Below are 26,662 nucleotides of genomic sequence, written 5' to 3'. Positions count from 1 at the left end.
GAGCCCGGAGAAGTAGTCTCAGATCCTGACGGTGCAGCAGCCCGCAGCCTCAAGCCAGGGAGTCCCAGCCGCTTTTCAATGGAGGAGAAGCCCGGCCAGCCACAGCCTCAGCACCATCACAGCCACCACCATCCGCATCATCACCCCCAGCAGCAGCAACAACAGCAGTCGCACCACCACCACCATTATTATTTCTACAACCATAACCACAACCACCACCACCACCACCATCACCAGCAGCCTCATCAGTACCTGCAGCATGGAGCCGAGGGCAGTCCCAAGGCCCAGCCAAAGCCGCTGAAACATGACCAGAAACACACCCTCCAGCAGCACCAGGAAACGCCGAAGAAGAAAACAGGTCTGGGAGAGAAGACGAGTGGGGGAAGGGGCTTGGGGAAGGGGTGGGGGAAGGGGGCTGGGGGGGGGGTGCTGAGGAGATGGGGGTGGGGCTTTCTGTGAAAAGCGTGGATGGGGTCGGGGCTTCTGTACCTCGCGGGAACCCGGGAGCACCCCCCCTTTTCATCTTCCACCCCACCCCCAGTTCGGGCCCGGCCTTGGGGGTTGCAGCGCCTCTCCTTCCCCTCAGCATGGGAGAGGCCCAACCAGGCCGGCGTGACCTTCCCGGCCCCCACTCGGGCTGGAGGGAAACCCGCAGGCTCGGCCTTGGAAGTCGTATCTTAAGACCCCCTTCTCGGTTCACCTTCTGCCGCCTAGGAGTTGCCCTCATTTCGGGGTGCTGTGAGGCAGTGAACCTATTCCCCCCCCCTCCAAAAAAAATCCCTCGAGGTGTAGGGAACTCAGGCAGGCCTAGGGAATCCCGGCTCGGGCGGTGTCGCGAGCCCCTCAGCAGACGCCGGGGCGTGGGGTAGGTGGGTCGAGCCGAGGACGCGTCCTCCCACAGCCGCCACCCCAGGCCCACCTGTGGCCTTGGGGTTCCCCCGTCTGAGGAGGTGGGGGCGGCTGGGACCCCTCATCTCTCAGATTATCTCCGGCCCTAAATGCCTTTGGCGGACGTGGGGCTGGGGAAATGCCCTTCAGTCTGGTCCCCGAGCCGCCTCCTCAGGCCGGCGCCCCGGGCCCGCTCCCCCCGGAGCCGGCGCGGCTGGAATGTTCTCTCCTCCTCGCGGGGCCGCTTCCTGTCCGCCATGTTGGAAGCCGATTTCTGTCACCGACTCCGGCCCGCTGAGCGGGGGGAGGGGGGAGGAAGAGTGTCGAGGGGTACCCGGTGGCGGGGCGGAGCCGGTGACCCCCCCCCCCCTCCTGGACCCCCATCGCCCCACACGAGCTCTCTCCACCTCCCCTCCCCGGCCCCACACTCCTTGTGGGGCGCCGCCGCCCCCAGTCCCGCCGCCGCCCCTCCCCCCGCCGGGTTGTGTAACCCGGTGGCGGCCGCGCGGCCCCGGGCGGGTCCCTGGGGTGAGGGGCGGGGGCGGTTGAGGTGGGGGAGGGAAGCGGCCACGAGGGGAGAGGCCTGCGCCCGGCCCCGCGCGCCGCCCGCCGCGTTTCCCGCTCCCGGGTGCGGCGGGAGGCGCCGGCGGTCGGGGCGGGGAGCCGGCCTCGAAGCGAGGCCGAGTGTGTGTGTGTTGGGGGTGGGGGGGGAGGACCGGGCGGCGGCCGGGGCCGGCGATCCTCCAGGACCAGAGGGCCGGGGTGAGAGTTAACGGGGTCGGTGAGGGGATTCATTTTGGGTAGAGGCGGTGCCTGAGGCCGGGTGGGGTACCCAGCGGGAACCCAGCTCCCTGGTCACGAGTTTCTCTGCCACAGGAACCTCGTCTCCTGCCAGGTTCGTTCACGACTCCGCCTCTGAGGCTTTCAGTTGGGCCTTTTCCTTCCAGCAGCTCAATTTTCTTCAAAATGGGGGCAGGGGGGCCACAAAACCAAAATCAAAACCCTGCTCCACCCGTCGCCCTACTGGACGGTGACCTGAGCATGGGTAGTGTCTTTGTGGGGGACGATTGAACAAACGTTTGGACCGGGAATTCTTTCACTCCCCCCCTTTCTTGTCCTTAAGGGTGAACTGAAGTGGCTCATCCGTGAGGTTGGAATCACTACAGCATCTTGTATGGGACAAGGCTTTTTTCCATGTTGAAAATGAAAGGTGGCTCTTGCATTTTAAGCGGTATTAATTCTCAAACTATTACTTGCAATAAATATGGAGGGTACAAGTCATGTGAGGAAATGAGGTGAAGTTTATAGCAACGCATATTTTAAAGGAAATGTAAGAATGTTAAACCCAGCATGTCAGGAGAAAAACTGCTTTTCGGTGGCACACTTAATTTAACTTCACTGAAATTGGAATGTTGAATTTTTTTCATTTGGGGAGTGATTGTATGGAATAGAAGTCAGCAAATAAACCTGTGAAGTGTTTAATCATAAGGACTTGGTAATTTTTATGGTACAACCATATTGCATTATGGTTGTTTGGAATATATTACCGTTCAGATTTTAAAATGCTGTTATGATAGTCCTGTAGGATTCCAGTACATGTAGAAACAACCTCTGAAGTATTCAAGGTGGCATCCTTCAAAATACTGTCTTATTCTGGAATAAAAAAAATTAGGGGGAACTGGATTTAGCAATTATGAGAATGTAAACAATTCAGCTGGAGCAGTTTTTCATGGGTGGTTTGGTCATACAGTTCTTTTGCTTCAGTGTGTACAATTTTAGTAACCAAAACTTCAGAATATTTTTTGAAACATTTGTACTATGTCGTGTGAGCTTTTGAAGACCCATTACATTACTCAAAACTCCAGAGGAACTGATTTTGTTTTTTCCCAAACGAGGGTGCAGTAGCCAAATGGGTTGAGTAATTTCAGTTTCTAATCCAAAACTAGATTTATCAGGACCACAGTTTTGCTGAAGTACGATGAGCATGGCACCTTAATAAAAGTACTAGTAATGCTATAATATTACATTTTTCTTACATACCTATGCTTTAAAAGGTATCTCTAGTTGTCATGGGAAAAAGTTTAGTTAAATGAGTTTTTTTTTTGTCACTAAAACTTTGGAGTTGGAATATAGTGGTTCAAGGTTTGGGGAGTTTTTCCTTTCTCCTACTGGGAATTTAACCCAGGGTCTTGTGCATACCAGACAAACACTGTACTCACTTGGTAGGCTTGGCTTCAATTTAGGATCCTGTCTCCGTTTCTGGGGTTGCTGGAATTGCAGGTGTGGACACTTTACCTGAACTTATTCTAGTTAAGTTAGAATTCTTTGATTCAACTAATTTGGACCTTTTTTTATATGTAAGATTGATGGCTCACCTGTAATTAAGATATGAAAATGATGAGTAATGAGCTAGAGTGTATAAACATCTGTTTAACCTGTTAACCTGTTAGCGTATTAAGCGGGATAGATAGTTCTTGTCTTTGGTCCAGAGTTGCACAATAGTGGTTACATACAGAGCTGTTAAAAAATACTTGAGACAAGCCCTGGTCATAGGGCTCACGGCTGTAATCCTACTCAGGAGGCTGAGATCTGAGGATCATGGTTCAAAGCCCAAGCAGGAAAGGCCTTGAGACTCTATCTCCAATAATCACCAGAAAACAGGAAGTGGAGCTATGGCTCAAAGTAGTAGAGCATTAGCCTTAAGCAAAAGTTCAGGGACAGCACCCAGGCCCCTAGTTCAAGTCCCAGGACTAACCAAAAAAACATTGAGAAAGTTCTATATAGGTACATTCTGCCTTTCTAAAGAAATTTTTTTTTTAAGAAAAGATCCTAAACACTGATCTCTTCCCTTTCATAGAACTTTTTCCACCAAAACTTTGGGTTGACTTTCATAGCTTTTCAGCTACTGAAAATAGGAATGTATAGAAGTTAAGAACTTTATAAAATACACTCTCATGGTAAAATTTTGTGCTGTTCTATTGCAAGAAGAATGATTGGAATGTGGGGTTGGGGGGGAGGGTGGTTGGTCATGGGGCTTGAACTCTGGGATTGGGCACTGTCCCTGTGCTCTTCAGCTCAAGGTGAGCCTTCTACCACTTGAGCTACAGCTCCACTTCTGGTTTTCTGGTGGTTAATTGGAGATAAGAGTTTCACAGACTTTTCCAGCCCAGGCTGGCTATAAAACTCCATCCTCAGATCTCAGCCTCCTGAGTAGCTAGGATTATAGCCATGAGCCACCAGCACCAGGCCAGTTTTTGTTTTTTTGGAGACTTAAAATCAGGGTCTGGGTACTGGCCCTGAGCTTTTGTGCTCAAGGCTAGTACTCTACCACTGGAGCTGCAGTTCCGCTTTCAGCGTTTTTGTTTGTTTGTTTTGGTGGTTAATTGGATATGAGATTCTCATGAGCCAGATGCTGGTGGCTCACACTTGTAATCCTAGCTACTCTAGAGGCTGAGATCTGAGGATTGCAGTTCAAAGCCAGCCAGGGCAGAAAAGTCTGTTGAGACTCATCTCCAATAAACAACTAAGACAAAGCCAGAAGTGGTGATGTGGCTTAATGTGGTAGAGTAATAGCCTGGAGCATAAAAGAGACTCAAGAACAGAGCAGCAAAAAAAAAAAAAAAGTCTTGTGGACTTTCCTGCCCTCTCTAGCTTCAAACCTGGAGCCTCAGATCTCAGCCTCCTGAGTAGCTAGGGTTATAATTAAGATACAGCTACCCAGCTAATTTTATTTTTTTAGTAGTACTGAGGGTAGCAAGTATACTTGCTAGCCAAGTGCTCTATCCTTTGAGCCATGATTCCCAGCCCTTTTTAGTTATTTTTGGATGGGGCCTTTTGTTTTTGCTTGAAGCATGTCATAGACTACAGTTCTTCTGTAGGACTTCTCATAGTTAGGCTCTCAAGTGAGTACCACCACACCCCACTTTTTTTGCTGCTGTGCCTCAGATTCTTCCAATCTCTGGTTCCCAAGTTGCTGGGATTATAGGTGTGAGCCTCTACCACTCTTGGTACATAGTGTTTTAAAAGAATTATTTTCTGGAAACTCTTACTCTTCATGAGATATCTTTTTTTTTTTTTTTTTTTGGTCAGTCGTGGGGCTTGAACTCTGGGCCTGGGCGTTGTCCCTTAGCTCTTCAGCTCAAGGTGAGCGCTCACTTGAGCTACAGCGCCACTTCCGGTTTTCTGGTGGTTTTATTGGAGATAGGAGTCTCACGGTCTCTACTGCCTGGGCTGGCTTTGAACCGCGATCCTCAGATCTCAGCCTCCTGAGTAGCTAGGATTACAGGCGTGAGCCACCAGCGCCCGGCTTCATGAGATATCTTTAACTGTTTGAGTATTTTTTTCCTTTTCTCTGATGTAAAATGAGTGACAAAATTTTAGTAAACCCTTATAAATCTTCCCAGTTGTTTCCTATTTTAAAACAATGGTACTCAAAAGAATCTCAGTATCCCTTATTATTACTCTTAACATTGAGAACACCAAAGAGCCTTTTGATTTACATTGATAATTGGGATTGATCATATAAGAAATTAAAGACTGTTGTGTATACATGCATATATGTATGCACAGAGAAGTCCACAAGACTCCTTAACCAGCAGAGGCTGGAATGGAGGGTGTGATTCAAGTGGTAGGCACCACCTGATCAAAAAGGCTGAGAGCACAGGCTGAGTTTAAGCCCTAGTATTGCTACCAAAAAAATGTGTTTTTTAGCTTTCACAGCTGAGAAGTCTAAAAGCATTAATGAAGGTGGTAAAGGCTACTAATTTATATTCTTGTTGAATCTCCATTTATGACCTATGAGAAACTTCCTTAAATGTGTATCTGACTTGACTAGGGTACGTTTGTATACTTTTCACAGAAAGGTTAACTAGTAAAAAAATTGAAAAGGTTGCTTGACCATATTAAATTGCCTGTTGTAGTAATAGAAGTATTCTTTCTCCTTCCTTCCTTCCTTCCTTCCTTCCTTCCTTCCTTCCTTCCTTCCTTCCTTCCTCCCTCCCTCCTTCCCTCCCTCCCTCCCTCCCCCCTTCTTCCTCTCCCCTTTCCTTCTCCCTCCCTCCTTTCCCCCCTCCCTCCCTCCTTCTCTCTTTCTTTCACTCTCCCCCCCCCCCCCTTTTCTTTCTTTTGCCAGTCCTGGGGCCTTGGACTCAGGCCTTGGCACTGTCCTTGAGCTGCTTTTGCTTAAGGCTAGCACTCTACCACTTGAGCCACAGAGCCACGTCCATTTTCTCACTGATTTTTTAAATAGGCAGTGGTAAGAAGCATAGTAGTGGCAAGTTGTATAGCTGTTATAGTAAGATTTCAAATATACTAGAGTTCAAATTCCTAATAATATTTAGAGACATTGATGCACAACCATTTGTTTCATGTATTAAAAATACAGTCTAGGGGCTGAGAATGTGGCTTAGTGGTAGAGTGCTTGCCTAGTATGCATGAAGCCCTGGGTTTGATTCCTCAGTACCACATAAACAGAAAAAGCTGGAAGTGGCACAGTGGCTCAAGGCTCGCACGCTGCTCCTTGAGCTAAAGAAGCTCAAGGACAGTGCCGTGGCCCCCAGTTCAACCCCCAGGACTGACCTCCCCCACAACCCCCTCTCCAAATGTGTGTGTGTGTGTGTGGTTTAATGTCAGAATGAGTGTTAGAGAAAGTTAATTGTTTGAGATTTGATAGAAACAATGGAAGCTTGACCATTTATGGTTTCATAGAAATGATGTACGTACTTAATTTCCTTTTTTCTTTTAATACTTACATAAGTAAAACTTGGGTTTGGCCAAGAGGGTAGCACTAAGTTCTTTACATGATGCTGAGGAATCAAACCCAGGGCCTCATGGATGCTAGACAAGCACCCTACCACTAAGCCATACCCTCAGCCCCAACACTATTAATTACAAAGAAAATTTTGTAATGGCTTTTGTGGCATCTTTGGATACATTAGATGTACAGATACTAATGACATATTGCTTATTAAAAAGACATGGCTCGCCGGGCACCGGTGGCTCACGCCTGTAATACTAGCTACTCAGGAGGCTGAGATCTGAGGATCTCGGTTCAAAGCCAGCCCTGGCAGGAAAGTCCGTGAAACTCTTATCTCCAATAAACCACTAGAAAACCAGAAGTGGCGCTGTAGCTCAAGTGGTAGAGCGCTTGCCTTGAGCTGAAGAGCTGAGGGACAGCGCTCAGGCCCAGAGTTCAAGCCCCACAACCAAAAAAAAAATAAAAAGACATGGCTCATACCTGTAATCCTGAGGATCTTGGTTCAAAGTCAGGTTGGGCAGGGAAGTCCAGGAGACTTATATCTTTAAACGACTCAAAAGGCAGGAAGTAGTGTTGTTTCAAGTGGTAGAACACTAGACTTGAGCAGAAGCAGCTCAGGGACAGCTTTGAGGCCCTGAGCTCATGCCCAGGACTAGCAAAACAAAAGAAAAAAAAAAACTCATGTTTGAGCCAGGTGCTGATGGCTCACACCTGTTATTCTATAACTGCTCAAGAGGCTGAGATGTGAGGATTCCCGTTTGAAGCCAGCCTGGAGTGGAAAGTCCATGAGACTCTTTGCTCCAGTTAACCAGCAGAAAACCAGAAGTAGAGCTGTGTGATTGCTAGCCTTGAGCAGAAAAGCTCAGTAACAGTGCCTATGCCCTGAGTTCAAGTCCCCACAACCAAAAAAAGGTTATGTTTACTTTGATGGTTTGAATCATAGCTCGCTCCTGCCCCTTTTCCTAGCAATAGATGTTGAGTCCTGATCTATGAATTGGGGCTGACAAGTTTCTTTTGTAGAGGTATGAAAAAAATAACAGGTTATAGCCTTCAAATGTTAAGTATTACTATAAGTTAAATTTTGTGATTTTTGAAATCTTTCTTTTTCTTCCCACAGGCTATGGTGAAATAAATGGTAATGCTGGAGAAAGAGAAATATCTTTAAAAAGCCTCAGTTCTGATGATGCTGCCAATCCTATTTCCAGAGTCCTCAATGGCAACCAGCAAGTTGTAGACACTAGCCTGAAGCAGACTGTGAAGGCTGGTACCTTTGGAAAAGCAGGAATTAAAACCAAGAATTTCATTCAGAAAAACAGCATGGACAAAAAGAATGGGAAATCTTATGAAAATAAATCTGGAGAGAACCAGTCTGTAGATAAGACCGATGCTATAGCAATTCCAAATGGTGTTATAACAAATAATTCAGGCTATATTACTAATGGTTATATGGGTAAAGGAGCAGATAATGATGGTAGTGGGTCTGAGAGTGGATATACCACTCCTAAAAAAAGGAAAGCTAGGCGCAATAGTGCCAAGGGTTGTGAAAACCTTAATTTAGTACAGGACAAAATAATGCAACAAGAGACTAGTGTCACAACCTTGAAACAGGGACTTGAAACTTTCAAGCCTGATTATAGTGAACAAAAGGGAAATCGAGTAGATGGTTCAAAGCCCATTTGGAAGTATGAAACTGGGCCTGGAGGAACAAGCCGGGGAAAACCTGCTATGGGTGATTTGCTTCGTAAAAGCTCAGATATTAAACCTGGTATGAGCAGCAAAAAGTTTGATGATCGGCCCAAAGGAAAGCATGCTTCAGCTGCTGCCTCCAAAGAAGACTCATGGACCCTGTTTAAACCACCTCCAGTTTTTCCAGTGGACAATAGTAGTGCTAAAATAGTTCCTAAAATAAGTTATGCAAGCAAAGTTAAGGAAAACCTCAACAAAACTATTCAGAACTCTTCTGTGTCACCATCTTCATCATCATCCTCTTCATCATCTACTGGGGAAACTCAGACCCAGTCTTCGAGTCGGTTATCCCAAGTCCCTATGTCAGCGTTGAAATCTGTTACTTCTGCCAACTTTTCTAATGGGCCTGTTTTAGCAGGGACTGATACAAATTTGTATCCAGGGGCTCAGCCACTGCTAACTACTGCTGCTAATACTCTAACACCCATCTCTTCTGGAACTGATTCAGTTCTCCAGGACATGAGTCTAACTTCAGCAGCTGTTGAACAAATTAAGTCTAGCCTTTTTATCTACCCTTCAAATATGCAAACTGTGCTGTTGAGCACAGCACAAGTGGATCTGCCCTCTCAGACAGATCAGCAAAACCTGGGGGATATCTTCCAGAATCAATGGGGTTTATCATTTATAAATGAGCCCAGTGCTGGCCCTGAGACTGTTATTGGAAAATCATCAGATCATAAAGTGATGGAGGTGACATTTCAAGGAGAATATCCTGCCAGTTTGGTTTCACAGGGTGCTGAAATAATCCCCTCAGGAACTGAGCATCCTGTGTTTCCCAAGGCTTATGAGCTGGAGAAACGGACTAGTCCTCAAGTTCTGGGTAGCATTCTGAAACCTGGGACTACTAATGAGAGTGGAGCCTTATCCTTGGAATCCAGTCATATAGGTGACCTGCAAAAAGCAGACACCAGTAGTCAAGGTGCTTTAGTGTTTCTCTCAAAGGACTACGAGATAGAAAATCAAAATCCTCTGGCCTCTCCTACGAACACTTCGTTAGGCTCTGCCAAAGAACAGAAATACCAGAGAGGCCTAGAAAGGAATGATAGCTGGGGTTCTTTTGACCCGAGGGCTGCTATTGTATATCACACTAAAGGTAACTCATTTTTTATTCAAAAATTCTTACTGGCCAACTTTTACATACATACATACATATATATATATATATATATTTTTTTTTTTTTTTTAATACACATGCTTGTTTGCAAAAAAAAAATTGAGATTCTTTATTTCAGAGCTTAGTTGAGAATGAGTATAGATAAATAGCTTTAAGGTCTTCAGAAATAGTATATAAGTTTAGAAGAAATGTTCAGGATTTCAGTGTGAAGGTATTTCTTTTTATAATTGACCTTGTGGTTCAAAGACTAACGGGATATATATGTGAAATCTGGAGACTTGCCTAGAGGGATGACCTTATTTCTCTTGAATTCTGGTAACTTATTTTGTTAGTGAAGTGTTTAATAGTTGTAATTTGAGGAGTCCAAAACATGGTTAACGGGAAAGTAATTTAGTCAGCATAGTAGAGATCAGGCTCTTTGAATTTGCTTTTATAGTCCCAAAGTCTTATAAAAAAGGAAATGATGCTAAATGTGTGGTGTTCTAGCTACTTGGGAATCTGAGGCAAAATGATTTTTTCAGCCTGGGAGTTGGGAGGCCAGTAGTAGCCCATGTATTTTTTTAAAAAATCAAATCTTTTGAGTTGCATACTAATATATCTTTGTTAGAATATGACTTATTTGTATCAGGTAAAAACTTGACTGGCATAACTAAATCCTTAGCAAGTAGGAGATTTTCTGTTTATTTTTTTGGGGGGGGGGCGGTCGTGGGGCCTGAACTCTGGGCCTGGGCGCTGTCCCTCAGATATTCAGCTCAAGGCTAGCGCTCTACCATTTGAGCCACAGCGCCACTTCCGGCCTTTTTCTTTTTTGTTTATGTGGTGTTGAGGAATCGAACCCAGGGCCTCATGCATGCAAGGCAAGCGCTCTACCTCTGAGCCACCTTCCCAGCCCCGTAGGAGATTTTCTGTATCCCAATTTATTGTTATCCTTCCTTAACAAAGCCACACTAATATGTGCATATATACTCAATTTGTACTGTATATGCTCATTTAAGTAGTAACTGGAACTACAAGAAAGGGAGAAGATCGATTGTAGGGAAGAGTTAATGACTTTGCTGGATGGTGGTGGCTCACGCCTGTAATCCTAACTATTCAGCAGGTTGAGATCTGAGGATCTAGCTAGCCTGGTAGGAAAGTCTGGGAGACTCTTAATGCCAATTAACCACTGGAAAAATGGAAGTGATTCTGTGGCTCAATGTGGTAGAGTGCTAGCCTTGAGCAAAAAAGCTCAGAGTCAGCACCCAGGTCCAAGAATAGTTGACCAAAAAAAAAGAAGAAAAAATAATGACTTTATGTCTGCCTGTCTTCCTTGGTCTCTCAATTGGAATGTATATAGCACAATAAGCAAATACCATTTTTTATTTATTTTCCCATTCCTTTAAAAAATGGTAATAGGAAGTGGCGCTGTAGCTCAAGTGGTAGAGCGCTCGCCTTGAGCTGAAGAGCTGAGGGACAGCGCCCAGGCCCAGAGTTCAAGCCCCACGACCGACAAAAAAAAAAAATAATAAAAAATAAAAATAAAAAATGGTAATAAAGCCAGTCATCTATAATCCTAGCTACTCAGGAGGCTTGAAATCTCAGGATAGTGATTCAAAACCAACCTGGGTAGGAAAGTCTGAGAGAGACTCTGATCTCCAATTAATCACCAAAACCTGCTTTCTGGGCAGGAAAATCTGAGGTTAGGGTTTTTTTGGCTTGAGTTTTAGGTGTTATCTCTGAGCTGGTTTTTTTTTTTTTTTTTTTTTTTTGCCAGTTGTGGGGCTTGAATTCAAGGCCTGGGCACTGTCCTTGAGCTTTTTACTCAAGGCTAGCATGCCTACCACTTGAGCCATAGCATCATTTCCACTTTTTCTGTTCATGTGGTATTGAGGAATCAAATCCTGGGCTTCATGCATGCTAGGCAAGCACTTTACCACACGAAGCCACATTTTCAACCCCAATCCCTGAGCTTTTTTTTTTCAAGTCTAGTTCTCTACCACTTGAGCCATATTGCCACTTTTGGTTTTCTGCGTAGTTTATTGGAGATAAGAGTCTCATGGACTTTCCCACCCAGGCTGGCTTCAAACCACAATCCTCAGATCTCCTTCTCCTGAGTAGCTAGGATTATGGGTATGAGCCACGAGTGCATATACTTTTCTCTCATTCTGGCTGCTTTTTGTTTTGTTGGTTGTGCCTTTGATGTCCAGTTTCCAGTATCAACCTTTACCAGTTGGGGTTGGAAGTGTGGCTCAGTTGGTAGAGTGCTAGCCAATGAACAAAAATATTAGGTACTGAGTTTGAGCCTCTGATCTAAAAAAAAGATGTACTAGTTTATTTTGCAGGGAGAGGGGCTAGGAATTGAAAGACCAAGGCTTTGTATATGAGCTACAAACCCCCAAGCCCATTATTTTTTATCAGAATAGTTAAAATCATTTCACGTTGTCTTTTATTTTTTTATTTATTTTATTTTTGGGGGGAGGATCCAGTCGTGGGGCCTGAACTCTGGGCCTGGGCTCTATCCCTCAGCTCTTCAGCTCAAGACTAGCGTTCTACCAACTTGAGCCACAGCGCCACTTCTGGCTTTGTTTCTTTTTGCTTATGTGGTGCTGAGGAATCGAACCCAGGGCCCCAGACATGCAAGGCAAGCGCTCTACCACTGAGCCACCTTCCCAGCCTCCTCCCATTATTTTTTAAAATGTTAGGGTTGATAGCTTTTGATGAACATACCGAGATATGTAACTGTTGCCTCCTTTGAAATAATCAGAATGCTTACTTTAGGGTATCCTTTCTTCAAAGGCTCTGAATTCTAGATGTTTTTAAAATGAATTTTTGATTGAAATGGTCTAAAAGTTATTTAAATCCAATAGAAGTAGGGTAGATTGTTGTAAGTCATGTGTTAGGTTGAAATGTTAATTTAAACTGAGTAGCTTTATCTTGGCTGGTTAGTATTGCTCTGAAGTATGTCAAGTATTAGAAATGCTAATATTTTGGAATATTCAATGAAATCATATATTGGTAAATTTGACAGTGCACAGAGGAATAAAGATTTAAATTTCATGATTGGGTTAAGTGGAACAATATTAATCTTGTCCTCAGGTTTGCAAGATTAAAGATTAAATGTAAAATTCAGTATAACTAAAAGATATATAAGAACTCAAAGTCAGCTTTGGAGGAACAGTTCTGAACTCAGGGTCCTGGGCACTATCCCTGAGCCTTTTTGCTCAAGGCTAACACTCTACCACTTAAGCCACACCTCTCTGATATTTTTCTGGTTAATTAGAGGTAAGAAAGAGTCTCATAGACTTGCCTTCTGCCTAGACTGGCTTTGAACTAGGATTTTCAGATCTTAGCTAGGATTACAGGCTTGAGCCACCAATACCCAGTTAATGAGTTGGTGTGTATGTGTGTTAAGGCTAACAACAAAACTTGCAAAATACACAGCCTAGAAATACCAAAAACAAAAAAGTTTGTCTTAAGTTAGTACTTACAAATGGGCAGACAAAAACAAGAGTGCCGGGCGTCGGTGGTTCATGCCTGTAATCTTAGCTACTCAGGAGGCTGAGATCTGAGGATCTCGGTTCAAAGCCAGCCCGAGCAGGAAAGACTGTGAGACTCCTATCTCCAATAAACCACTAGAAAGCCGGAAGTGGTGCTGTAGCTCAAGTGGTAGAGTGCTTGCCTTCACTGAGGGACAGTGCCCAGGCCCAGAGTTCAAGCCCTCTGACCGACAAAAAAAAAAAAAAGTATACCATGTTATCGTTGTCTAGAGAAATTTAAATGTAAAGATGACTTATTTAATTATAGCTATAAAATGAACTGTAGTATATATTGTAGTGCCTAATAATTTTGTGGCTATTTTGTGATGTTATTGGGAATCAGAACTCAGGCTTATAGTGTAGCTGGGCAGTATTATAGCACAGCGACCTTGGATTCAATCAACAGCACCCAAAGTGGGGAAAAAGAACAAACATGTACCCTCTGAGTAGATGGTGGCAGGTACTGATCCTAATCTTACTGCTTAAGGGTCAGTAGTATGTAGGTTTTGAGCATTTGCTCCCAGAAGGAACGAAATAGTTCTCCCTCTGACCTTTCCCTTTTGCCAGGGGGGTTTGAACTCAGGGCTTGGTGCTATCTCTGAACTTTTTTTGCTCAAGGCTAATGCTTTACCACTTTGAGCTACAGCTCCATTTCTGGTTTCTGGTGGTTAATTGGAGATGAGTCTCATAGACTTCACTGCCCTGGTTGGATTTGAACTTCAGTCCTCAGATCCCAGTCTGTTGAGTAGCTAGGATTATAGGTGTGAGTCACCCACACCCAGCTGTTTTCTCTCATTGGGAATTAAACTGTCTTGCTAGGCAAGTAAAGGCCCTACCACCACTGGAGCCACATCATAGAGTATGAACCACCACATATGACATTACATAGTCCTATTTGTTTTGGCTGGTCCTGGGGCTTGGACTTGGGGTCTGGGGCACTGTACTTGAGCTTGAGCTTCTTTTGCTCAAGGCTAGTGTTCTATTATTGAAGCCACAGCCCCACTTCTGGCTTTTTTTTTTTTTTTTTTTGGTGATATTGGGGCTTAAACTCTGGGCCTGGGGGGCACTGTCTTCAGCTCAAGGCGAGCACTCTACCACTTGAACCACAGAGCCACTTCTGGTTTTCTGGTGGTTTATTGGAGGTAAGAGCTTCACGGACTTTCCTGCCCAGGCTGGCTTTGAACTGTGATCCTCAGATCTCAGCCTCCCGAGTAGCTAGGATTACAGACTACTGGTGAGCTACTCGTGAGCTACTGGCGCCCCGCCACTTCTGGCTTTTTTGATAGGTCAGTGAAGGAGATAGGATATCAAAGACTTTCTGCCTAAGTTGGCTTCGAACTATGATCCTCTGATCTCAGCTTCCTCTGTGTGTGTGTGTGTGTGTGTGTGTGTGTGTGTGTGTGTGCGTGTGTGTGTGTGTGCGCGCGCGCGCGCATATGTGCGTGCATCTGTCCATCCGTTGGTCTGTCAGTCTGTCGTGGGGGCTGAACTCTGGGCCTGGGGACTGTCCCTTCAGCTCTTCAGCTCCAGGCTAGTGCCCTACCACTTGAGCCACAGCACCACTTCCAGCTTTTTTCTGCTTGTGTGGTGCTAAGGAATTGAACTAGGACCTCATGCATGAGAGGCAAGCACTCTACCACTGAGCCAACTTCCCAGCCCCAGCCTCTTTTTTTTTTAAGTTCGAGACTGGGACTTGAACTCTACTTGCCACTGTCAATGATTGGCTAGCATCCTACCAACTGAGCCATGCCTCCAACCCCTATCTCAACCTCCTAAGTAGCTATGATTATAGGTACGAACCACTAGTGCCTGGCTTAACTAATGTTTTTTAAAGCCAGGCTAGGTGCCAGTGATCCACACCTATAATCCTAGCTATTTGGAAAACTTGAGATCGACATTTCCATAGTTTAAAGCTAGCTCAGAATTAACACGAGTCTCTTTTTCAACCAGTCCTTGAGTATAGTATACTGCCTGTCATTTAGCTATGTGGGATGCTGAGATTGTGGGAATGTCAGTTATGTTAAGTGTCTACCTAGCCAGCAGGAGGCCTTGGGTTTTATTTATTTTTTGTACCAGTACTGAGGCTTGAATTCAAGACCCCTCACTCTCATTTGAGTTTTTGCTCAAGGCTGTTCTTACCACTTGAACCACAGCTCCACTTCTGGTTTTTTACTGTTTAATTGGAGATAAGAGTCTCATAGACTTTTTCTGCCTAGCTGGCTTGGAAGCACATGATCCTCAAATCTCAGTTTCTGAGTAGGTAGGATTACACATATGTACCACCAGCTCCCAGCCAGACCCCTGGATTTGTTTGTTTGTTTATTGCCAGCCCTGGGGCTTGAACTCGGACTGGGCACTGTCCCTGAGCTGCTTTTGTTCAAGACCAGCACTCTACCACTTGAGCCACAGTGCCACTTCTGGCCTTTTCTGATTATGTGGTACTGAGCAATCAAACCCAGGGCTTCATGTATGTAAGGCAAGCACTAAGCCACATCCCCAGCCCTAGACCCCTGGGTGTAAATGAAGCCCTCAGTACTGCCAAAAAAGAAGCTAGACACCAGTGGCTCCCACTTATAGATACTCAGGAGGTTGAAATCTGAAGATGTAAAATAGTACCTTTATTCCCACTAAGTTGTGGGAATAAAGTTGTGTATTTGCTTTGGAAAATATATTTTCCATTAAGTAGATTATGAGCCAGACGCCAGTGGCTCATGCCTATAATCCTCGCTGCTCTGGAGACTGAGATCTGAGAATCGTGATTCAAAAAAGCCAGCTCACAGGAAAGTCTGTGAGATTCATATCTCCAGTTAACCACCAGAAAACAAGAAGTGGTATTGTGGTTAAGTGGCAGAGTGTTCCCCTTGGGCTGAAGAACTCAGGAACAGGGCCCAGGACCAGAGTTCAAGCTACAGGACCAGCAAAAACAGAAAAGGAAAAGAAAAACACTTGATTCAGAAATAAAGGCCTATACCAGGTGCCCATGGCCCACACCTGTAATCCTAGCTACTCAGGAGGCTGAGATCACGGTTCAAGCCAGCCAGGGCAGGAAAGTTCATGAGACTCTTTTATCTCTAACCACCAGAAAACCAGAAGTGGTGCTGTGGCTCAAATGGTAGAGCTCTTGCCTTGAGCTATGGCTTTGAGCTGAAGAGCTGAGGGACAGTGCCTAGGCCCAGAATTCAAGCCCCAGGACTGACAAAGGCAGGCCTGTTATTCATAGTGTGTATCCTTGTGACTTAAGAAAAAAAGAACCTAGGCATAGTGCATACCTGTCATCCTAGTTACAATGAAAAGTGGGAAGCCAAAGGTGGGATCTCAGTCCAGTTGTTCACTTTTTCCTGCTCAACTCAAAAATAGCATATCTGGGGCTGGGAAGGTGGCTCAGTGGTAGAGTGCTTGCCTTGCATGCATGAGGCCCTGGAGTTCCATTCCTCAGCACCACATAAGCAGAAAAAGCTGGAAGTGAGTGGCGCTGTGGCTCAAGAGATAGAGCGCTAAGCCGGGCGCTGGTGGCTCACGCCTGTAATCCTAGCTACTCAGGAGGCTGAGATCTGAGGATCGTGGTTCAAAGCCAGCCCGGGCAGGAGAGACCGTGAGACTCCTATCTCCAATAAACTACCAGAAAACCGGAAGTGGCGCTGTAGCTCAAGTGGTAGAGCGCTCGCCTTGAGCTGAAGAGCTGAGGGACAGCGCCCAGGCCCAGAGTTCAAGCCCCACGACCGACAAAAAAAAAAAAGAGATAGAGCGCTAGCCTTGAGCTGAAGAGTTGAGGGACAGCGCCCAGGCCCAGAGTTCAGGCCCCACAACTGTCAAAAACAAAACAAAATAGCATATCTGCTGGCAAGTATGAAGTCCTGAGTTAAAGCCTTTATAGCACTTAAAAAAAAGCGCAAATACTTGTGTGTATTTGTTTTTGTCTTGTTGGACCCAGGGCCTCTTCATGTGTGTGCTCCTGATAGCCCTAGAGCCTCTTTTTTTTTTTTTTGGTCCTGGGGCTTGAACTCTGGGCCTAGGCACTGTCTCTCAGCTCTTCAGCTCAAAGCCACAGTACCACTTCTGCTTTTCTGATGGTTTATTGGACATAAGACTTTCCTGCCTGGGCTGGTTTTGAACTGGGAGTCTCTCAGATCTCAGCCTCCTGAGTAGCTAGGATTGTAGGCATGAGCTGCTTTTGTTATTATATTTTGCTGTTGTATATGCCTACTAGAGCTTGAACTCTGTCAGCACTCTTTCTCCTTTTTTTTTTTTTTTGTCGGTCCGGAGCCTGGGTGCTGTCCCTCAGCTCTTCAGCTGTAGTGCTCTACCACTTGAGCCTCAGCCCCACTTCCGGCTTCCGGCTTTTTCTGCTTATAGGGTGCTGAGGAATCGAACTGAGTGCCTCATGCATGCAAAGCAAGCACTATACCACTGAGACACCTTCCCAGCTACATCTTCCTCCATTTTTTTTACCTTCAAGTCTAGAGCTCTACCACTTGAGCTACATCTCCACTTGTATGTGTATGTGTGTGCATTTGCATGTGTGTGGGTACTAGGGCTTGAACTCAGTTGCCTGGGCACTGTCCCTGAACTTCTTGTGCTCAAAGCTCAAAGGAATCGAACCCAGAGCCTCATGCATGCAAGGCAAGCACACTATCCCTGAGCCACCTTCCCACCCCGCACCTAGGGTTTTGATGTATAAAAATTTCAAATTGTATGGTAATGACCTAGATTACAGATTTTTAGCAAAATTGTCTACTTGCATATATTGAAAGAGTGAAACCTGGGCTTAAACCACCAGTAACTACCTAATTAGATGCTGTGGTCCTTCAAAAAAGAACTGGCAGGGGGCTGGGAAGGTGGCTCAGTGGTAGAGCGCTTGCCTTGCATGCATGAGGCCCTGGGTTTGATTCCTCAGCATCACATAATCAAAAAGAAAAAAGCCGGAAGTGGCGCTGTGGCTCCAGTGGTAGAGTGCTAGCCTTGAGCTGAAGAGCTGAGGGACAGCGCCCAGGCCCAGAGTTCAGGCCCCACTACTGGACCCCCCCACCCCCCCCAAAAAAAAGAAAATAAAAAAATATCTAAACTGTGGAAACTGGGTATTTGCCAATGCAAATTTTTGTTACTTTTTTTGGGGGGGGTCCGGTCGTGGGGCCTGAACTCTGGCCCTGGGCACTGTCCCTCAGCTCTTCAGCTCAAGGCTAGCGCTCTACCACTTGAGCCACAGCGCCATTTCCGGCTTTTTTCTTATGTGGTGCTGAGGAATCGAACCTAGGGCCTCACGCGTGCAAGGCAAGCGCTCTACCACTGAACCACCTTCCCAGCCCCAATTTTTGTTTCTTTTAAATGCTGTGTGTATGTGCATGGACTAAGACTGGGGCTTGAACTTGGCCTGGGTGCTGTCCCTAAGCTTTTTTCTCAAGGCTAGCATTTTACTACTCTGGCACAGCTCCATTTCCAGCCTTTTTGGTGCTTAATTGGAGAGTAGAGTCTCACAGATTTTTCTTGTCCAGACTGGCTTTAAACCACAGTCCTCAGATCTCAGCCTCTTGAATAACTAGGACTATAGGAATGAGCCCAGCTCATTTGTTTTTAAAGTAGTATGATTTGTACAATAACTTGTGACTGAATATCCTTCCCCCTCCAGAAACAGGGCAAAGACAGGGAAAGGGAACTGTTATAGTAAGTTCAGTGTGCTGAAATGAAAGATTTAATTATTAGGTAAAGATTTATCCTTGTAAGCAAACTTAAAAATGAATATCTTGGTTTTTTTGTCTCAGCTATATCAACCAAGACAAGGTTTATCTTTAGAATACTGTCTAAAACTAATGAAGTTAGAAACAATATGTGGAGTATATTCTTAAAGATTAAATTGATGATAGTTCTTTTCACTTTTTTTGGTGGGTTGTGGGGCTGGGCACTGTTCCTCAGCTCTTCAGCTCAAGGGCAGTGCTCTACCACTTGACCCACAGCGCCACTTCCGATTTTCTGATGGTTTATTGGAGTTTCACGGACTTTCCTGCCCTGGCTGGCTTTGTGGTGATCCTCAGATCTCAGCCTCCTGAGTAGCTAGGATTATAGGCATGTGCCACCAGCACCTGGCTTCTTTTCCCTTTTTAGGCCTCTCAGGAGAAGAAAATTTTCTGTTGACACTGATGTCTGAACTCAGGCTCTCTCACTTATGAGGCAGGCAGTCTTGTCACTTGAGCCAAGCCAAATTATTTTTGGGATAAAGTCTTATGTTTTTGCCCTGAATTGGCTTTGGACCTGATCCTTATCTTCCTTTGTGTAGCTGAGGTTACAGATGTGTACCATCACAAGAACATTATAATTTTTAATTATATAGTTTTTGTTTTTTGTTTTCAGTTCCTGGAGAGGTTATATTGTGACATAATTGCAATCTATGTCCAACTATATGCCATCTTAATGCTCCAATTTTATTTTTATTTAATTGTTTTTGATTGCTAATAAATCAGACTATATAGTTACATAGTATTCAGTTATATAGAGAATAATAGTCTTTTTGTTAAAATGATAGTTGTATGTCTTGAGTAGTGACTGAAGCTTTGTAATCCTGGCTACTTGGGAGGCAATATTGGTTAAAGGCCAGTCTGTACAAAAGACAATTCATGACTCCATTTCAAGTTATAATTGGGTGTGGTGGCGCCCCCTTGTCTTCCTCAGCTATGTGCAGGGCAGTACAAATATGGTCCCAATTCAGGCCAGCCTAGGTGCTAACCTACCCAAAAAGGGGTTGTGGAGTGGATTAAGTGAAATAGAGTGCTTTCCTAACAACTGCTCAAGCCCTCACCCCCACCCCTACCCCAAAAAATGTATGGCTTAGTTTTCCTTTTACTGAGTGGTTTTGTTTAATCTCTTTCCTTTCAAGGTACAATTCTTTAGCTTTTGAAGTGTAATAGCCATTTGCTGTTGTTACCAAGACGCCTATTGTGAAACTTTGTGTGTTAGCTAAGTAGACTTAGTTTCACTACTGTTTGCCCATGTATATATTTCCTTACTGTGCAATGTTAAAGTAAGGAGGTAGACATGTGGATGAAACTGGAGCAGATGAGGATAGTGTCATTAACAAGTGGATATAGATGAACATTTTTTAACTTCATTGTTTGAAATAAAGAGTGGAGGTATAGTTTAGAGGTCAGGTCTACTTGCTTTCCTAGGTGCTTGAACTAATGAAACAGTAAATTTAATCAACACCAGGCTGTTTGTTTTTGTTTTTTTTTTTTTTGGGTCCGGTTGTGGGGCCTGAACTCTGGGCCTGGGTGCTGTCCCTCAGCTCTTCAGCTCAAGGCTAGCGCTCTACCACTTGAGCCACAGCGCCACTTCCGGCTTTTTGCTTATGTGGTGCTGAGGAATCGAACCCAGGGCCTCATGCATGCAAGGCAAGCACTCTACCACTGGGCCACCTTCCCAGCCCCAACACCAGGCTGTTTTAAGAAATAGTATTTGAGCGGGGTGCTGGTGGCTCACGCCTGTAATCCTAGCTACTCAGGAGGCTGAGATCTGAGGATTGCGGTTCAAAGCCAGCCCGGGCAGGAGAGACCGTGAGACTCCTATCTCCAATAAGCCACCAGAAAACCGGAAGTGGCGCTGTAGCTCAAGTGGTAGAGTGCTCGTCTTGAGCTGAAGAGCTGAGGGACAGCGCCCAGGACAAGAGTTCAAGCCCCACGACCGACAAAAAAAAAAAAAAAAAGAAATAGCATTTGATCTATATCTGTTTTCTCTTCTTTTCTTTTTTCTTTTTTTATTTGCTGGTCCTGGGCCTAAATTCTGGGCCTGGGTGCTGTCCCTCAGCTCTTCAGCTCAAGGCTAGTGCTCTACCACTTGAGCCACAGGGCCACTTCTGGCTTTTTCTGCTTATGTGGTGCTAAGAAATCAAACTGAGGGCCTCATGCCTGCAAGGCCAGCACTCTACCACTGAGCCACCTTCCTCACCCCTCTATAGCTTATTTCTTCATGTATTGGTTATTTGGGAAGATAAAATTGTGCTAATTTTAGATGATTGACTTTGTAATCAACACACTTAAGACACCCTTGATGTTAAGAATTACTTGAAAATTTCAGTGCTTTGTTTGCACCTCATAGAATTATGCTATTTTCCAACCCTATCTCAAGTCAAGCAGTAATCAATCTAGACTTTTTAGATTTAAAATGAAAATATATAGCCTCATAGACTCCTTTGAAACTTGGTGTATGAAAGTCTTTTTTTTTTCTTTGCAGAAATGGAGTCTATTTGGAATTTGCAGAAGCAAGGTAAGAATAGATTACTTGAAATGCTAATACTAACCAAAACTCATTATTTTTTAGTTTAATAGTGACCTAATAAATAGACTTTATATTTTGTGTTAATTTAATAACTAGTCAAAAGTCACAAGCTGCTACCATACCAGAACTGCTAAGGATGGGGTACCATTGTAAGTTAAAAAAAGAACCTTTTTCATCTGCTGAATGAAGAACATAAATTTTTTCTACTTCTGATTGTGAAGATTAAGATGTAGCTCAATGATAGAATATATAATTTGTAATCTAGGAACAATGTTTTTCTACTTTGACCAGTGATACAAGTGATAACCTAAGAACTGAAATTTACAGTTTAAGAAAAATTTGCTATTTTATTTAGTTATTTGCAGTCCTAGGGCAGATTGAACTTGGCACCATTTTTCTGCATATTAGGCAAGTGCTTCACTACCTGAACCACATCTCCAGCCCTAAGATATGCTATTACAGAAAACATTTCTAGACTATGTTCTCTGAAAAGGTGCTCAGGAATATAAAGAATAGCATATTTTCCCTCTTTTGAACCTCCTATTTAGAATTTTCAAGAAATTAAAATTAGTTATACTAATCACTTGCCTTCATATTAAAATGTGATGTTGTATGGAATATGAATAGAGTTCAGATTTTGATTGGATACTAGTTACTGACTAATGGGTTCAGATTTGTAGAAACGTGTAACAAAATTAAATCATATACCCATCTGTAAATAGGTTTCAAAGAATATGAAATTTCTAGAATATTAGAATTTTATTTGAGCCACAAGACATTATTTTATGTGTTATATTGAGGCCCACAGAGCTTACTATATAATAAAATTAGATCTAGGGCTAAAATATAAGTTCCTCTGATTGCTTAACATTGCTTTCTCTTTATTTTTGCTTTGTTCTGGGGCTTGAACTCAAAGAGTCTTGAGCTTATTGATCTTATAATTGGTGCTACTCTACCAGATGGAGCCATACTTTCAGGCTGTCTTTTTGCTGACTAAGTCAAGATGCAGTCTGGAGTACTTTTATTCCCCAGCTGGCTTCAAATATCTATCCTCCAGGTCTTGGTCTCCTGAGGAGTGAGCCACCTGTGCCCAACTTTTTTTTTTTTTTTTTTTCTTTTTGTGTCAGTCTTAGGGCTTGAACTCAGTGCCTGGGTGCTGTCCTTGAGCTTTTTGCTCAAGGTTAGTGTTTTGCCACTTCAGCTTCAGCTCCACTTCCAGCTCTTTTTTTTTTTATGATTAATTGTAGAAGAGTACCAAAAGTCTGCCAACTTTTCCTGCCTGGCTGGCTTCAAACCACAGTCCTCAGATCTCATCCTCTTGTACCTAGGATTACAGGGATGAACCACTGGCACTTGGCTCTCCTTACTTTGTGATATCAAGTCTTTTGTCTAACACGGTTGTAGCTTGAAGATAACTTAGCAAACTTAAGTCATTTTGAATGCTTTCTATGAACCTTTTTTTGGCGGGGGAGGAAGGTCAGTCCTGGGACTTGAACTCTAGGCCTGGGTTCTGTCCCTCAGCTTTTCAGCTCAAGGCTAGTGCTCAATCACTTGAACCACAAGCACCACTTCCGGAGATAAGAGTAGGCATGAGCCACGGGCACCTGGGCCTATGAACCTTTTTAATCAACACATGGGGAAAAACCTAAAAGATATTACACCCTGTAAAAGTAGGCTAATGTCTGTACTAATACCACTAAGAATGAATATTACCTTAATGGCAAGTTGCCAGTTGTGACCCTTGAACTTCCATACTGAACTCTAGAAGATTTTATATTTATTTATTTATTTTTATTGTGCCAGTTCTGAGGCTTGAACTTAAGGCCTGGGCACTATCCTTGAGCTTTTTGCTCAAGAATGATGTTCTATCACCTGAACCACAGCTCCACTTCAGGCATTTATTTATTTATTTTGTTCATTTGTGGGGCTTGAACTCAGGGCCTGGGCACTGTCCCTGAGCCTCTTTGTGCTCAAGCTTAGTGATTTACCACTTGATCCATGGGGCCACTTGCGTTTTTTAGTGATTCATTGGAGATAAGTGCCTCATGGGAACTTTCCTGACTGGGCTGGCTTTGAACCATAATCCTTAGATCTCAGCCTCCTGAGTAGGATTACTGGCTTGAGCCACCAGCTACCTGGCTCACTTCTGGCTTTTTGGTGGTTAATTGGAGACAAAAGTCTCATTGCCTTTCCTGCTGGCTTCCAACCACTGTCTTCAGATCTCAGACTCCTGAGTAGTTGGGATTATGGGCTTCAGCCAGGAGCACCAAGCTACACTAAATTCTTTTTTTTTTTTTTTTTTTTGGGGGGGGGGGGTCCAGTTGTGGGGCCTGAACTCTGGGCCTGGGTGCTGTCCCTCAGCTCTTCAGCTCAAGGCTAGCGCTCTACCACTTGAGCCACAGCGCCACTTCCGGCTTTTATCTTTTTGCTGATGTGGTGCTGAGGAATCGAACCCAGGGCCTCATGCATGCAAGGCAAGCGCTCTACCACTGAGCCACCTTCCCAGCTCCTACACTAAATTCTTAAGCTAGGATGAGCTTGAGTTCAATATTTTCAGACCTTTACAATTTTCTGTTGAATTTTACTGATCTATTTCTTACTACAGTATATATGCTTTATTATTATTAAGTAGTTGTACAAAGGTGTTTTTATTCCACATGTCAGGTTAAGTGTATATACTTGTAAAAAGTTTTTAGGATTAGTAGAAATAAAGCTAATAAAAATGCTGTCTTTCCAGAAGAAGAATGTAGCTAGCTAAATAATGGTAATTTATAGTGGCCCCATATTCTTTGTCCAAATGTACTTTTCACAGTTTATATTTTGAACCCAGAAGATCCATATTTGTTTTCTTTTTGTTTGTAGTGAGGATTGAACTCTGTGCCTCTTACATTTAAGCACATGCTCTTATCTTTAAACTACATCTCCAGCTCCCACTTTTACTTTTGTTGAGAATGAAGACTTGTGGTAGTAGTTTGGTGGGAAATAAAGAGTAAGCAAGTCATACTTAGGGGACCATATAATAGGTAGTTTTGCCAAACTAGTTTAACTTGAAATGTTTGGTGCTAGGTTTTACTTTAAATATACTTTGCTGAACAGAATATATTAGTTAAAATAACAAATTTTAATTTGAACTGAGCATGGAGACACTATAATATCAGCTTACATGAAAGCTGAAACAGGAAAATGGTGAGGTTGAGCCAGCCTGGGCTGCATAGTGAAACTCTGTCTTAACTTCATTACTTTTTCTACCCTATCCCCCAAAAAGGAAAATTGACTTCATTTGCTAAAGAGAATAAAATGTAAATCTAAGTGTTGCTTTTAGTATTTGATTATGACTTAAATATTTTTCTTGTTTCACTTTTAAATACTTTCATAACCAGGAGAAACACATAAAACAAGGACAATTTAAATATTGATTAATTGGTGTTTGCTTTTACATGAATGGCAATTTGGTGTTCCAAACCTCATTCTTAATTTTTTTTTTTAATTTTCCCACCAGATCCCAAAAGGATAATCACTTACAATGAAGCCATGGATAGTCCAGATCAATGAAGGACCAGACTGCCTATTTGTAACCTTTCTGCAGCATTAGAGCCACCGTTCATGGGGGACACAAGGCTTTTATGCTCCTAGATCTTCAACGCAGCAGAGGAACCATAAGTAGAATCACAGGATAATATATACAAATATATATATATACATATATATATATAGTTATTTAAAAAAAGGCAACTGAAAGTAATTAGACTTCTTAAGGAATCAAATTTATTTCAAGAGACTACACATGGTTATTTAATCTCCGGTACTGAATAGTTTTTTGTTTTTATTCCTTTTGTTAGTTTTTGTTTTTAAGTGTGAATGCAAGTGATTAATGAATACAGACTTAACAAGCGTGGTTCTAAAGTTCCTGCTGTCATCACTTTGGGCAACAAGTGACCCACTGGAAAGGCAAATCCACTTAAAATATCTCTGTGTCTTTGTTCTGTGACTAAAGTGATACACTAATCACGGGGAACCCAGAATGATTCAACATTTTCCCCTACTCCTCCCTGATCTTTTGGTTTTACTTTTAAGCCCTGCTAGAATGCTGGATAAATGCCTTGAAGTTTGCAGGGTGTATTTTTTTTTTTTTAGCGAATATAATTTGCATGTCTTGCCAGAAGTTAAGCAGCCTCTGTGGGGTGTTGGGGAAATATTATCTTTTCTTTTCTTTTTTTTTGGGGGGGGGTGGGTTAGGGGAGGGCTTCAAGTTCTATCTACAATTCTGGAATAGTTGATGGATACATAGTTAACTAGCTTTGGTTACATGTTAAACTTTGGTAACAACTGAAGAATATATTGAGTATCATTTAAAGAAAAGTTGCAGAACAAGCAATTGGCTTAGATATGGAAAAAGTACTCCTGTGCCCATATTTTAATGTAATTGTGTAACTGGGAGCAAAAATATATTCTGCTTTTCAACTGTAGGTGCTCCAGACTTGCTCTCTGTCTCTTAACACTAAATGTGCAGTTTCTTGTTTTTCATCAAATATCTAAGAAATTTGTGTACATTTCTTTAAATTCTCTTTAATTTCTGAGCAAAATCTAAAAGGAGAGGAAAAGAGCCCAGAAAAACTTCTCATGTTTTTAGCCAGTAAGGAGGTAATAAACCCTGCTTATAGAAGCTGTTTTCATGCAAATTATACTTCTAAGCTTATTAGCTTCTAATTATATCTTAATAAATATATTTTATTATTAGAGCAAAATGGGTTTTTAAGGAAAATAATGTGAAATTTTGGAAATTTTCTTTTGGGCAGAGAAGAGCATTAGCCCTGTCTTATCATCACATTGCCATCCTGTTGCACTGCAGCTTGTGTATAGCATGCTAAAAATAAATTTCGTGTGTGAGTGTGTGTGTGTGTGTGTGTGAGAGAGAGAGAGAGAGAAGAGAGAGAGTGTGCGCAGAAAAACTAAGGGTCCAATTTTAAGATTGGGTGATGTTGGTGACATAACAAGTTTTCTGGCCTGACATAGCATCACATCACACACATACATGCAGAGAAATTAGTATATCCATGTATGTCAAATACTGGTAAAATAGCAGGGCATTTATATAAAGAGAGTTGTAGTCTTCTAATAAAAATAGACTGGATCCCTTGATATTTGGAGAGAAAGTAACTACTTTTTGCTCTATCATTTTGCTTAAGAAATGTCTAGTTTTTGAGCGACTGTAGTATGGATGAGTTTTCTTGTTGATTAAGACTTTTAACAAGTAATTTACAAAAGAAGTTGTTGGGCTGAACATAGAGAAAATATCTTTTTAGTCTGGATTTCTGCCCTGCTTAGATTTAAAAAAAGTATAAGCATGGATTGCCAATTCCACTTGATGTAAACAAAACTTTTTAT

The 26,662-nt window shown here is 43.2% G+C and overlaps 1 protein-coding gene across 1 annotated transcript; it reads left to right on the top strand.

Moving 5' to 3' along the window:
- Window positions 1–25,494, top strand: Nufip2 (nuclear FMR1 interacting protein 2). Its single transcript, XM_070027371.1, has 4 exons — window positions 1–358; window positions 7,761–9,482; window positions 21,233–21,265; window positions 24,777–25,494. Exons 1-4 carry the CDS (start codon window positions 79–81, stop codon window positions 24,827–24,829), a joined length of 2,088 nt encoding a protein of 695 aa, XP_069883472.1. The 5' UTR covers window positions 1–78; the 3' UTR covers window positions 24,830–25,494.
- The last annotated feature ends 1,168 nt before the right edge of the window (window positions 25,495–26,662 follow it).

Source organism: Dipodomys merriami, unplaced genomic scaffold (genome assembly GCF_024711535.1).
Source record: "Dipodomys merriami isolate MVZ:Mamm:240054 unplaced genomic scaffold, mDipMer1.0.p SCAF_19, whole genome shotgun sequence".
Lineage (NCBI taxonomy): Eukaryota > Metazoa > Chordata > Mammalia > Rodentia > Heteromyidae > Dipodomys > Dipodomys merriami.
Note: the sequence above shows the minus strand (reverse complement) of the source record. Positions and strands in the feature narration are given on the sequence as shown.